The following is a 14,990-nucleotide window of genomic DNA, read 5'->3' on the forward strand; positions in this document are numbered from 1 at the left end:
TGCTTTGAAATTGTCCTTGTGATACCAATAAAGGCTGGAAGGAAACATCTGACTCTTTATTTTTTACTGATGACTCTGCAGCAGTCACAGGTATTTATCGTCTCCGGCTCTGATCAGCAGTGATGTAAACACAACACCTGAGTGAACACACAAATTTTCGCCTCTTTCTTCGCACCTTTTTTCCCCACTTACACCTGTCAAATGAACATAAACTTAAGCATCTTCTTCTCACCTTCACAAAGTTGTCGGGAAAGAGCCCCCGTTTCCCGTTGAGGTCACCCTCCATCCAGCCGTCCTCCTCTATATACCGCACGTTCTTGATGATGTCGCCCAGCCGCAGGGTCAGCTCGTCGTCATGGAGAGCTTCATACTCGAACTCCACCACCACCTCTGCTCAGGACAGGGTGAAGGAGGAAATACAGAGAAAAAGAAAAGAAGACGGCGGAAGAAAGAGAGGAAGTCAAACGAGGGGGAAACAAGGAAGAGTAAGAAGAAAGGAGAGGCAGAGAGAGGAAGGCCGTGGGAGAGGAGCGATAAGATGAGGAAGTTTAGGAAAAGAAAGAGAGGGTGGGGATAAGGAAAACAATAACACACAGAATTTAACAAAAGATCAAATTGACATTGTAATGAACAATATGTTCAAGTAATATTTAGAATAACTTTCATGTAAAAACATTATCCTTCTACTACGGTAATAACTAGAGCCAGACAGATTTATCAGCCGATATCGGCCTATCACAGATATATTGGTATCGGCGCATATATTCTCCGATATGCGCTGATATGAATACTTTTATTAAGAAGCAATAATGCAGTGGAAATGCTCAGGTCAAGTCAAGTTATATAGGCAGCATATTTGAAATATATACATATTTGTTCTTATGTTTTTTTATTCATAGTTATTTTGTTTAATTCCCAGTGAAGTTTACTGTTCCGGTGCACTGATGTCCTTTTGGACAATAAAGTTTATTGTTAAACTGTAAAATATCCTGCTTTCATTATATATCTTTTCCACATATATATATATATACATATATATCCGGCGATATATCAATATCGGAATGTTTTTACTCCCTAATATCGGCAATTTACTGAAAATGCAATATTGTTAAATTTAGGTTGTTACACATTTGGTTTAGTTTTTTGATCCTATCACAAACCATCACTATCTATTATTATGGCCTAAATGTTGGATTTTTGAGACCAATGCTGGATATTGATGTTTGGAAGTTTGCAAAACCTATAACCTACTAACCTGTACCCAATTTTTGCTGATAGTAACACAACACAAACAATCTTGATACATTGGAATTCCTGTGAGATTCCCGCAGGATGGAAATCAATTTCACTATTCATCACGGGACTGTGATGGGGAGGTGGGGGGGCAAACAGGGGCGGGAAACCCTAACCCTACAAAGACAACAACAAACAGTGATGAAAAGAGAGAGGCAAGCAGGACTTACAAGCAGAGTGACTGCTTCCAGTGCAGCAGGTTGAGCAGCCTCTAAAAATAAGCGGGCTACAAAGGACTACCTGGTAGTGAGGTATTTTACTATGCGGTGTGGCCCTTTCACACATGACTCACAGCTGAGAGACTCCACTGGCATGCTTGGCTTCCCACCAAGTACAGCCAAAACAAAAACATGCACTCTACACCGCATCTTTGTGTCTCTGTCCTAAACACACACACACACACACACACATGTACACCCCTAAAACACCTGGACAAAGTCATTCAGCACTAAACTACATGGGTCAGGTAGGTCAAGATTAACTGCTGTAAAACTTGGCTCAGTTTTAACGGCTGGTGCATCTGTCTGTGCCTCTGAACTTCATCAACCTTGGCTCAAACACTGCAGCAGCCTGAGCCAACCTCTGATGAGAAACTGGTCCTGGCTGATGATTTCAGATCGCTTTCCTCTCCACATCAAGCGCTCAGTGTTTAAGACGTTGAAAAAAGGATGAGAGCAGCAGCAGTTCAAGGGGAGGGAGAGTCTGGCTGCCAGCTCCACTGTCATACTGCTGACTGTTGTCTACAGTGAGCGGGGTAAGAGGGTCAAACACACAAAATAACAGTCAGGGGGTCACATAGTTATACACTGTTGATGAAATTCAGGGATACTCCAAACAGGCTGGTAACGATCACCATAATGTCATGGCAAATTCATTGGAAAAAGCAGACAGAGCCAATCATGAATTGGTTGCTTTCTTCTTTGAAATCCCACATTCACGTCATAAGATTTACACTGTGATTATATGAGGCTGCAAAGCCGCCATCTCTGACAGTTTCACCTCAATAAAATCCAATGTTAACACTAAGACTGTCAATAAAGCTTTTTTAAAATGGAGTCACATATTGTTTTTTTGTATCTGGTTTCATTTATTAGCAAAAAGCCTTAAATGCATTTACACTCCCACAGCTCTGTCAACTAAAGCTGCAACAAAATTAATCAGCAGTCATTTTGATTGATTTACATTTTTTGGTGTTTTATTTGTTGATTGATTGATCAAGAACATAATCCTTAATTAAATAATAATGAAAATACTCATTAGTTGCAGCTTTGTTGCTGACATTGCATTACTGCAGCATAAGACAACCTGCAAAAGCAGCACTTTAACTAATGTAATCAATTTCATTTTTGAGGTTGGACCCACAACACAAAATATTAACACATCTCTTGGCTGAAATGTCAGAAAATATTGAAACATGTCAATCCCAGTTTCCCAGAATTCAAGGTGATGTTTTCAAATGTTGTCTAATCAACAACAAAGATACTCACTTTACAATGATGTAAAAACAGAGAAAAACAGAACATCTTCACACAGGAGCTGAAGTCAAGGATAATAAACTTCCTCAGCTCGGGTTTGGTGGAGACCAGAGAGACATTATGGATCAGGCAGTGAAAACACTCACAGGCAAACTGAGTAACACTTCCTTCTTTCAGCCTGTAAATCATGAGCCCAGCTGCTGCCCAGTGGCGTCACAACCCTCAGCGCTGCACCCTCTCTCTGGCCCACCGGCAGACCAACCACAGGACAGAACCAGGCGGGACTATACATGTTAAGAAAACAGTCAGCTCTGAGCATTACACTCTAACCAACAGTCTAGACACAAGAGGCGCAGGAAGGAAAAAAACACACCACACACGCTGAGAAATACACAAATAAACAACTTAGCCGAGGCCCCAGACAGTAATTTAGGGCTATCTGTCCATGTAACCACAGGAAGAGATACGGTCTGCTCAGCTGCAGTAAACAAAACAAGAGGCCACACTGACAGGCACAATCATACTCCAGCGAGCTAATTCAACACACGGGGCAGTGCTCATCTTCCAGATGACTGGATGAGCAGCAGAGGGACTTTTGTGCAACCACAAAGATTACAGTCCCTCAGCAACCACACAAACACACCCTGCCCGAGGAACGCAGGCCAACCAAATCACTTCTACACACACTGCTATGATGGGATTCTTCCCACCGAACTTATCTTTACGACACAGCATAATAACGTGTTACTTGAATTATTGTTATTGTGGTGGAAAACCGACACAAAACTAGGAAACAGGAAACAGCTTGCGTGATTTTGTTATTTTTAAATTCATTACTATAAACTGCTTTTAAATGTGTTTATGTGAAAAGAGTTCAACAAATAAATAAATCACATGGAGGACATGATGTGACTGAAATTTTCACAATAAATAATTTTCAGTCTGAGTATGTTTGGATGTTGGACTATTGGGTTTTGGATTTTGTGACGGCCATTTTTCACCATTTTCTATACATTTTTTAGACAACTGAATAATTGATTAACTGACAAAATAACTGGCAGATTAATTGATGATGAAAAGTTAGTAGCAGCCCTATTACAGTGTTATTGCGTGTGGCTTGTTTCCTTCCATCTACAAGGTGGATTAGTTCGTATTTGAAACCTCTTGTTTGGGGGCCGAGCAGACTCAGTTTTGTTCCTGTGGAGGGTTCTGGTACTGGTATCTGTACTTTGGATGTAGGAATGTGTGGCGATTATGGCTGTAATTGCAAAATGTCTTCTTCTTTGCTGTGCAAAGGTCAAACACAGATGAACCCTGGTCATTTTTCAGTACTTAGTGAGGCCGCTGCTGCTGAATGAATGCAGTGAGCGATAGGTGTTGGCCTGCAAAATACCTCAGAGGTTTGTTCCTCAGGAGGAAATGCCTTTCTAAATACATTAAATGCAGTCAGCATACAGGTGGTTTGTGTGTGTGCGTGTGTGTGTGTGTGTGTGTGTGTGTATGTGTTTGTTTTACGATATTCCACAGGGTCCCAAAACCTGGAGCCCACTATACTTGTGGGCTCTGTCAGCTTTGTGGTGACCAAAATACTGGTTCCCACAAGTTTTAAAGGCTGATTGAGGGTTATGGTTTGGATTAGGGGTTATGGTTAGGTATTGAGTTGTGACATTTAAGGTTAGGGTAAGGGAATACATATGTAGATGATGGTCCCCAGGAACATAGTAAAACAGAGATTTGTGTGTGTGTGTGTGTGTGTGTGTGTGTGTGTGTGTGTGTGTGTGTGTGTGTGTAGCCGGAGCAAACTTCCTGCCACTCCACTGCAGTCAGGCAGCAGCAGGGGGATTCTGGCCTAAATAGCTGTATTCACTCATGAAGGGCAGAACTGAGATTATTTTCTTGAGAAATGAAAGTGAAAAGAAAAACAACAACAACAGAGAAACCTGGACTACAACCATCTATTGTCAAATCACAAAAGGGCCTTCAATCAAGGTTTATCCTCTGGTTTTTGCCAGGGTTGGAGAATTGTGATATTCATACTGGCTTATTATTAAGCTTTTCCAGGCAAAGTCAGTATACTGCCTGTCTTTTTTTAGTGCCCATAAAGCTTACACTGGTTGTAAGTTGGTAACTGACTGAAAGAATGCTAAAGCCATTAGTTTTCACTGCCAAAGCAGGAAGCTAGCTGGCCTGCATGCACGCCTCCCTGGCTAGCTCTGTGCTAATGCAGCAGTGAGGATGTGGGTCAGCAGGTCTGCTAGTCACTCATGGCCTAAGTGCGTCACATCAGACTACACAGGAGAACACAACAATATGATGCTTACATGCTGTTACAAACATAACAAACTCAAAGGAAGTGAATTATGTGACATTAATTACATAGCTTTAATTCCAGTCAAATTATTAAAAGGATATAAAACTCTATCAACAGCTTTCTAAAACAACATCACGGGACACAGCAGTAGCAGCAGCAGCCACAAAAACACTGCAAAAGTTGTTGTGGTGTCTTGGCATAAGCACAGAAATAGGTCAAAAAGCTAAGAGCTACAGCCAAAAGAGCATCCACTAAAGTGTGTGCTGCCAAGCAGATGAGAGCAGAGACGAGAGCCAAAAGACTGTCCAAGAAGGATATTATATACATAAGGAAGATTAGAGATGGTGCCGAGTGTCCTGCAGTGGAGGCTTCTGGCAACAGTATCAGGAGTCTGTCTGTGAATGTTCTCATTCGTCCAGGTCATAGTTATCTCTCTCTCAAATTAAATCGAAGGCAACTGGACTTGTATTTGTCTGTGGAATCAGGAGTATCAGGAGTTTTGATCGACATCTTTAAAGTATTTTGATATTTACGTTACTGATGACGTGTCTGAAGTAATCCTGTAACAATTATTTGATGACACAGCCTACACCTCTAGACTATAATGACTGTGTAAGTACCCAACCTCAGCTGCGGGTAAACTGTCTGATACATTCTAGGCTGCAGAAAAATTGTATCAGCATTACTCATATCCTGACTTTTGCTTTTCGATGGCCTAGTTGAAATTCAATGCGTGTTAAAATCCATGTGAAAGTTATTGGATACGTAATGAAACATCTACAAGACAAAACAACAGGTGCAGTTGCTGCTTTTAGTCAAAAGAAATGACAAATAATACAGACATGAGTAATAAACGTCTCTCCCCTCCAGAGATTTGTGTGTATGAGATATGGACTGAGATATGAGGTTTCCGTTCACTAGCCTAAACACTGTTTGACTGTATGATACAGAGATAAAGATTAACCACATCTTTAGACTAACACAAACCACACTACCATGCTACTTCCTGGCTGATTATTTGGTGTAGTCCACACGTTTATGGGACACCAGCGACAAAGGGAAAACAAAGTGGTGTTCGAAGAAAAAAAAAAGTGAGAGACTGTGAGAAAAATAAGGAGGAAAAAAGAAACACGCACTAACACACACTGGGGAATCGTTCTCGTTAACAGTGTGGCATCACACCTCGGCCTTAGGGAGTGGTGGCAGAGGATTCCTGACATATTTGCTACAGCTGACACACATGGGTGAGTGAGGGAGAGTGTCGGACGGACAAAAGCAAAAGGAGTCAGTCCACAGCACTTGGGTTGAAACATGCCCGCTGAGTGTGCACCATTGCCTCTGCAGACGTATATGCAACAAGTTGTGACAGCAATCCAACAAAAATCATATCCCACTCACATTTTGTTGCCTCTGATGATCCCGATCCAAATTCTTATCTTTCGTGTATTTCTATTATATTTTTGTTGTTTTCTACACGGCACAGCTGCAACATGAATACTCAAAGTACTCAGTAAGCCTATGTTCAAATTACTTAAGCATTACTTATTAAGAGAATTCAGCCTGCAATAGAGCTTCCTTTTAATAAATGCATACAAAAATGCAATGGAAAATCCTTTATTCTTTATATTGCACAGCCAGCCATTAAAAATATCAAGCTATACTCCACCCCCAACCCTTTAAATCCCCTCGGGACAATTACGTTGACATTAAGATTGGAAACACATGTCATTTGTGACTATAAATCAAGCTAGTGTTGTTATATCCAGTGGTATGGGTGAGTATGGTGAAAGAACAAAAACCCCTTTTTGTTATTTTATAAGTCAAAAGGTCAAGAGACTTTGCAGTGAACAAATCACATTAAACTACACTGCAAAACATCATAAAGAAACTCAGTGGAATCAAATGAGTTGAATGAATGAACTGCTGATAATTCGCTCAACTCGCTCAACAAAACTAGCATATTAACAGCTGAGGATTAAAACTGACGTAATAAGTAATAAAAACAAAACTAACCATGATGACGTTTAGTATTGAATTCAGTCCGAGCCCTGTACACTAAGTGACTGAGAGCAGCCTCACAAGTTGTCTTTGTACCGACTCTGGTACAAAATGACTTCAGCAGCTGCAGCTGTAAGTTCCTCATGTCAAACGAAGAGCTGACTCTTCAAACTGAGAAAACATAAAAGGAAAGCAAATCTGACTGTAATGACTGTCAATGTGGCTGAACAGCTGATTCAACTTCAGCTGATTCATCTCGAGTTTACTGAACTTGTTTTTCAGTTCAGTTAATTTAACTTTAATTTAAGTTAGTTTTACAGTTTGAAACTCATAAAATGAGGTTGACCTATTCATTGGTTATGCATTCATAACTAGTTATGTTCGTCTTATCAGATACAATGCAGCTTTCTTCTCCCCTCAGTGTCAATTCACCAAACGTACACATTTAGAGTTGGAGAGCGACTTCAATACTGCAATCTTTTAGCATCAGTATTGAAGTTGGCAAATTCAGTCTCGCTACACATATTTCCAAGTGTTTTTATCAGTGTTATTCATCTCTGTATTATTTTTGCTTTCAAGTGAAGCAAGTAAAGACATTTTTGATCGTACTGCCTGTTCCTGTCTGTGCACTGGGTCAAAGTTCAGCAAACGGAAAAAAAAACAAAAACTTCCAGGTTATTGATTTTCCCCCCTCGCACAATGCTTCCAGGTAAAGAGTTTGACAATATGGGTCTTATATAAGCCAGTGACAGGGAGGAGGATGTTACAAGGGAGGGAGGGAGGGGGGAGAGGAAGGAAGGAAGAGAAAGAGAGGGGGGGGAAATACTCAAGGCCACGCAGGCGAGCTGACTGCCAGGCAGACTGTCTAGATCAGTGTGCGCTCTGTGCTTCTCTCAGTCACTCTCACACACACAATCAGAAAAGAGGAAACCCATAACTGCATTCCCTCTCACTGCTCTGAGAGGTAGTTGATACGAAGGGCAAAGTGTTACCGGGAGAAATGAAGGAGAGAGGGGGAGAGAGAGAGAGAGAGAGAGAAAGAGAAAGCCTGCTTTCTGCTGCTCACCTTCATTTACCCGCAGGATAGTGTGACGATAATAGCTGAATATGTGTACTTACCAGCCCCCTACCAAACATTACGCACACCTGGGAGCTAAGCTTGGGCAACCAGACAATCAGATATGCTCTGAACAGGGTTATTCAGGTTATCAAACCTGCCCCGCTTCACACATTACATAACTAATAGTTCTAGGAGCAAACAAAAGAACTACAGCACTTTTCTTTGTTTTAAATTATAACCAGCACTATCACCATCAGACTATTACTTGTTTAAGTGCTGAAATAATTACCGGTAGTCAACAACAATTTATCAATCAACAGAAAATAAACTGTCCACCACTTTGATAGTTCGTCGTTTAAATCACTTTTAAAGCACAAAAACGAAAAACTCATCAACAATATAGCCTGACTGATGCTAGATTTTTTATCATGATATAGCTATGAATAGTAATGTTTTTTTATAGGTGCTATTTGTACATTTTGCTATTGCTTCATAGCCAATGTTAGAATAGTGTTTACAATACAAAACGTTATAATTCGTGGTCTGAGCAGTGCAACTTCTTCAGGGCAGACTGGACGTTACAGTGACTCGGTATCAGAAAGTTACGAGGCATGCTAACGTCAATAGAGGAAAAGAAGTGATAGAAAATAGAAGCAAAACAAGAGAGCTGCTTTCCGCCGCTGGAGACAGCTCTTGGCAAATAAAGGAATAAAATTTGACGCCGAATTTGCAACGTTTACGTGCAAGTAAACAGCTGTTAATAATAACATTGGCTATGTAGCAAATAGCTCCCTCAATGGCTCCTGTCAATGTTCTGACCTGAGTACTCAGTAGTTATTACTATATTATTACATGAGTACTCAGTAGTCATGGTTCGCAGCACACACATCTTCAGACTCAACCTTCATTTTGATCTCTACTACACACCTGTAAAGTTTTGTGCCTGTATCTTGCACATGACACTGTCGTGATGATAAAATCTGTCCTCAGACAGACAGATAGACATATAAACACCTGCCTAAGTACTCAAACCTCCTCTGTGGTAGTTCTCGCTACAGTAGTTGTCTCCAGCAACACGTTGCGCTACGATGACACACACACAGACTCATAAGATGAAAACAACACCAGCCCCTGCTGTTGCGGCTGGTTACAATCTTAATTCAGATTCCTTAGAATTATTATTTTTGCTCTCCACTGATATTTTGCACATTTGAGAAACACAGACGAGTAGAGAAGTGTTTTGTCAGGTTGTTATCATCAAAGACAACACCTGAGTTCCTGCAACATAGTTTTACATTTGAAGACAGTGATCAAAGCTGTATTGTTTTTGTACAGCTTTGTATTTTCTCTCACTAAAAGGAGTACGGGCCGATAGCCATGACCTCTCATTCATCAGTGTTTGGTTCAGTTTTGCAATTTAAAGTCTTTTTCTCTGTAAATTAGTACAAAATGAGTAAAAAAAAGTACAAATAATGAACTTCTAAGCACCAGATTAGCCAGGCTTGGTAAACTGACCTTCATCAGTTAAGTTAAAACCAGGGTGGGAAACATGAACACATTCCGGTAAATATTGAGTGAGGCCACAGGGGTTAATGTTCAATCAGACTCAGACGTTCTGGCACATGTCCAGTCTTTGTTTAGGTGATTCTGTGGAATGCTACAGTGAAGTAATGAAATAACTGGGGCGTCCTGGTAGTCTATGGGTGTAAGAAGTTGTCCATGTAATCACAATGTCCTCTCTTCAAATCTAGATGGGGACCTTTAATCCCAATCTAACCAGCTTTCTCTCATCTCACTTCCTCTCTATACCATCCACTATAAAAAATATAGGCACAATAAAGCAAATATAGGCACAAAAATCCAGATTTTAGTTAATCAACCAGTTGGCTAATAGGCTTCATGTAGCCTGAGCTAAGTTCAGAGGAACGCAACCATGCAGAATGTGTAGGGCTCTCAAACACACACCGCTTGGACATGTTCAAACACAGCACGGAGATACCCTAAGCAATGAGCAACCTGAAGAAAGAGACATACCAAAGAGAAGTATAAAGCATTATAAGCTAGAAATGGATACTAGTTAAGAAGCCTGTCTATGGTGGATTCTCATATAGACCACAAGAGAGAGATCAATTTTATTTTTCTCCTGGGTTCACATTTTTCAAGAACAACCCAGCTTGTTCTCTGATAATCCTCTCCACAACTTGGTTATTCTCTGTGCAATAAATACAGTGTTAGTTTCATATGTCTCCTACACCCTCCCTCTGTTATTTCAAGCTAAGTTTAAGCACCAGTTTAAGAGAGTTCATGCAGAACAGCTTTGTTTTAAGCAGTTCTGAATTAAGAGTGTGCACGCAGAGTCTGCAGCTTCACACATCTGAGGGCTAATCGAGGCCAAGCTTAAAACCTGTTTTACAACATAGCAAAGTTCTTGAACACATCCTACTGCAACACAACCACACGAACTACAGGCTGTGCATCTAGCAAGAAGCAGTTGGCAGGTTTACAAAAGGTTTGCAATGTGCACACAAAGACCAAAGTTTCCTCTACATTTGACAATGACAACACCCACTAGCTATGTGAACAAGCATCATCCACTCCTGTGTATGACATCAGGGACAGCAACTATCTATAGCTGCAATAACAAAGTTTCACATAGAAATACTTTCAATCTCATGATAATTGACTCCATCACCTCGGGAATTATGGTCCTTTAATAACCTACTGTAAGGTTAAAGTCAGGGGTTCATTTTTTATTTTTTTTCCGTTTTAAGTGGTGACAAGTCAAGTGTTGCGTGCATTTGAGTGTGGGAACTTGCAGCAAGTCTGTCACTGTCATGTGTGCACAATAAAAATATCTATTCCTTCCACGAGCCTTAAATAAAGTGTCAAAAGAGGAAGTATAACCTATAACATCAAAGGAAGCTAACTTGATGTCAGAAGTTTCCTGTCGGTGGGATTACTTCAACAAATATACACTGAGAGCACTTCTAACTTTGGATAAGTGAGAATAAACTGTGAGTTTCAAGCTTCTCCGGTGTTTTCAGAGCAGTAAATATTTTTTTTACAGACGCCGTGTTGACAGCAGCTTGAGGTAGCTCATGTTAACATTAGCTAGAAATGCAGCCAAATCCAGGGATGGAGGTGGCGTTATCCAGTTAACCAAACAGCTAGCTGGCTAGGCTAAACGGCTAGCCAACTGGCTTGCTAACTTTAACTCCTTATTGCCAAAAGCTGAACGTATAATTTAAGACACTGACACTCGGTTTAACGCTTTACGTGGGTTCGACTTGTTTTATGTGTTGAGTCGAAAAAGAAAGAGCAGTTAACGTATAAACACAACACAAGCGCCACATCATGGAAAACTTACCCATTCCTGTCCTTCGCAACGCCTCGCTATCAAATGTTGGGAATCTCGTATCCAGCGGGCTCGCTGCTAGCTAGCGACTAGCCAGGTAGATGTCTATAATCGACCACAAACTGTTTTTTGTCGATTCACAGCCGATAAAGAAGTCAATTCAGCCGTTTATCCATTCGCCCTTGCCCCAGCAGCAGCAGCAGGAGAAGAAGCAGCAGCAGCAGCAGCAGCAGCACCGCCAGCCACCCTCGTCCTCTCTTGGTGGTGGTACAAGATTATTGTGCAGGAAGTTAACCAGGAGTCTCCACCTTTCTTGGACTTGCCTCCGCGGGTTACCGCTGGCTGCCTGCTGCCAACAAAATACTAAATAGCAGGAAACTTCGCGATGCTTCAGGCCGGACAGTCCCGCGAGAGGAATGTTTAATGGAATGTTGATCCCCCCCTCACCCCCCCCCTCCCTCTTCCTTTATTATTGGCCCACTCAGCAAGTACAGTAACTACTGTGCGCAGTGTGCGTGTGTACAGTGCGTACAGTGTGCGTGTGTGTGTGTGTGTGTGTGTGAGTGTGTGTAAGAGAGAGAGAGAGGGAGAGAGATACCTAATTACTTAATTCACTTCAGCCCTACCTAAATATTGTGAGGTTCCAGGGATTTTATGGACATATGAATTAAATAACCGTATTTAAAATGTACAAAATAAATACTATTACTACTTATAATAACTGCTATTGTTTGAATACTGTATATAATAGGGTAATAAACATAAAGTCAGGGTTTTTAACATAACAAAAAATAATCGATAAAGATGTGTTTAAAGGCAGAAACCAATGTTGACAACAAATGGAAAAACAATTAGTGCAGAATGTATGTGAAACAGACACAGGTGTTAGGCCAACCTGAGTGATGGTATGGTGGGTTATATGTTGTAGGGCAGTGAGAACGTGGTTTTTAAGGGTGGCTTTGATAGTTTCCTGTAAGAAAAAAAAAATTTCCACTGCCACAACTCTGAATGAAATAAAGAAAAAAGTAAAAGAAAAAAGAGATTAAAGAAATGACATTAAAAAGCCACCCAATATATCACCCACTGACAGTTTATTAGAAACACCAAAGTAAAACTGATGCAGGACAATGGAACACCTGCCTGTATAACCTGTATATTGCAGGATAAACTGCCACCTGAGTGTATGCATTACAATACCTTTGACAACACAGGTGAACTGTAAAAAGTCCAGTCGTGCAACTCAGCACTGCAGCCGTGATGTGTGAATGATACATGTGTATATAGTATAAGTACATTCTGTAGCCAATCACCAGACTAAAAAGAAAGTAGGGTGCATGAAGCTGTTGTATAGTGTAATGAGGATGCAAGTAAAGGTAGGTGTTAGTTCTTGTGGTGGTGTGGTGGTCAGGGTGAGAATCAGCCGCCACAACTGTAAAGCAGTTTATTTTAACTATGTGATGAAAGGGTAAGCGCACAAGACAAACCAAAACCCATCTTCTATTTTTTTTATTTTATTTAAGTTCCTATGTTTTCTTTTCAAATGATTCCTCAATATTTCTAATATTTCTTATTTAAATCTTATTTGACGCACTGAGTTTAGGACAAGTCAGAAATAGTTGGCATGAAAAGGGACAATAGGTTCCTTCCTGTTGGCTGATTGACAGCAAGCAACATGGGAAATATTCACACCACACCCCAAACAACGTGGCCGCAGGGAAGGAAATGAAGTGAAACCTGTTGAACATATGTTTCTGCTATAGTCTAAACTATGTATTGTAAATGCAAAGGAAAGCATCTTCATTTCAAATTGATCAGATTAATGAAATTACCTTCAAATAAAGTATGTATGACATTTTTATTAACTTTCTGGTGATAAATTGACATGTACATTTGTAATGTAAATCTTTAAGACAAAAAAGGTTGGACCTCGTACTCAAATGCTTCCTACTATTCCATTCGAAAGCGAGCTATTGCCCAACAGTTGTGGCTGCAGTTGGCACACTGCCCCGCTGTCAATTACACCAGAGAATGAACTGTTAAAAAAGGAAGTAGTTGAGGGCAAACTCATCCTGACAGACGCCGCTGAAGCAACATGTCAACAACCTTTCAAAGGGCAAGGTAAACACAAAATCTATGCAAATGTGTTTGACCGCTACCACACAAACACACACACACAAACACACACACACACACACACACACACACACACACACAAACAGAGAGAGAGAGAGAGACAGAGTCGCACAGAGTGAGGTTCAGTGTCGGTCAGTATGAATCATACACATTGGGAAACTGGCTGTCCAAGTGGATTATGGAAACCACAGCTGTTTTCATTCGCTCTCATTAATGCAAACACCAGGGATTTCAGTTTTGGTGACACATATTCATGTCGAAAGCACATTGCCTTTATTTTATTATTAAATCCTTTCTCTCCACAGGTAGTGTCATTTGAGTGTTAGGGTCAGGATCTCCTTTTTCAAGCCGTATAAAAATAGACATACACAGTTTATACATAGACAGATACACATAAATTCACAGGGATTAAAATGGACACAAACAGATAATTCAAGACATTCATTCATACATTTTCACATTAAAAAAAAGGCATGTGCAGGTGTGATTGTAAATACATAAGAACAACCTTTTCAAATGTTCCACTGAAATAAGAGAAGATAACTTCATATTTTTTTGGAGCTCATTCTACTTTATTATATTTTGAAAATTGAAGATAACATAAAAGGTTTAGATTACTAGCTGCTGGGGGTTTGTGGAAATAGCTCTGGGATGTGGTTGTATATAGAAAATAAGTTTTCAACTGGTACCTTTCCAATTAATTCATTTCAATGAACTGTTAGGCAACCCAGTGAGTCCTTTACTCGGAGCACAGCAGTCAGCCACACATGAAAAAATTGAATTTTTCTACGGGCGAATAAAATTCAACATACTACAAGTACAGTTCATACAGCACATGAATAATAAGAAGCACTTTATGTTCTGTTTCTATAGGAAAATATAGAATATAAAAATTCTCTTAACCACATAAAATTTAATTCATTATTAGTGGAAACTTTATTCTGAGACATTTCCTAAAAATAAGTCTTTAATGAGACACTGTTTAACTGATGTGTTTCCAATTAATTAATTCCAACTGAATCCATATAGTTCAACATACATAGAGTCAAGTTACAAATGATCCATTGTAATGACTGATTGTTTGGTTTCATATGGAGCAAGAGCTCTTTTTCTTTCGGCCTACAATTCGACCAAACTACTTAGCGCTCCCTGGAAACTCAGCCTGACGTTTCTCTATGTGGCTCATCAGCAAATGTTTCCATGTCAGAAGCTGCCATCAAAGATACGCTGACAAAGAGCACTTCACAGGAACACTGAAGCTGCTCAGTGTCAAACAGTGACAGGCTGCAGTGTGGTGCGCAGCTGGCAGGTATTTCAGGTGTTGGTAACTCCGGTGATAACGGGACATTTGAATGTGAGATTTGC

At 40.3% G+C, this 14,990-nt stretch overlaps 1 protein-coding gene across 3 annotated transcripts in view; it reads right to left on the reverse strand.

Moving 5' to 3' along the window:
* cd2ap (CD2 associated protein) overlaps positions 1-11,794 on the reverse strand; it is a 49,495-nt gene extending 37,701 nt beyond the window's left edge. For 2 of the 3 annotated variants that reach the window (XM_022737784.1, XM_022737783.1), the window contains exons 1-2: positions 11,505-11,794; positions 233-390 (exon numbers count right to left, since the gene is read on the reverse strand). In XM_022737784.1, the coding sequence (XP_022593505.1) occupies positions 233-390; positions 11,505-11,508 (162 nt within the window). In that variant the 5' untranslated portion in view covers positions 11,509-11,794. Of the gene's footprint in view, positions 1-232; positions 391-7,092; positions 7,125-11,504 lie in introns of those variants that run through there. The other variant, XM_022737785.1, reaches the window with a different exon arrangement.
* Positions 11,795-14,990: the final 3,196 nt, after the last annotated feature.

The sequence above is a fragment of the Seriola dumerili genome, unplaced genomic scaffold (assembly GCF_002260705.1).
Source record: "Seriola dumerili isolate Sdu_G_001 unplaced genomic scaffold, Sdu_1.0 BDQW01000025.1, whole genome shotgun sequence".
Taxonomy (NCBI): Eukaryota; Metazoa; Chordata; class Actinopteri; order Carangiformes; family Carangidae; genus Seriola; species Seriola dumerili.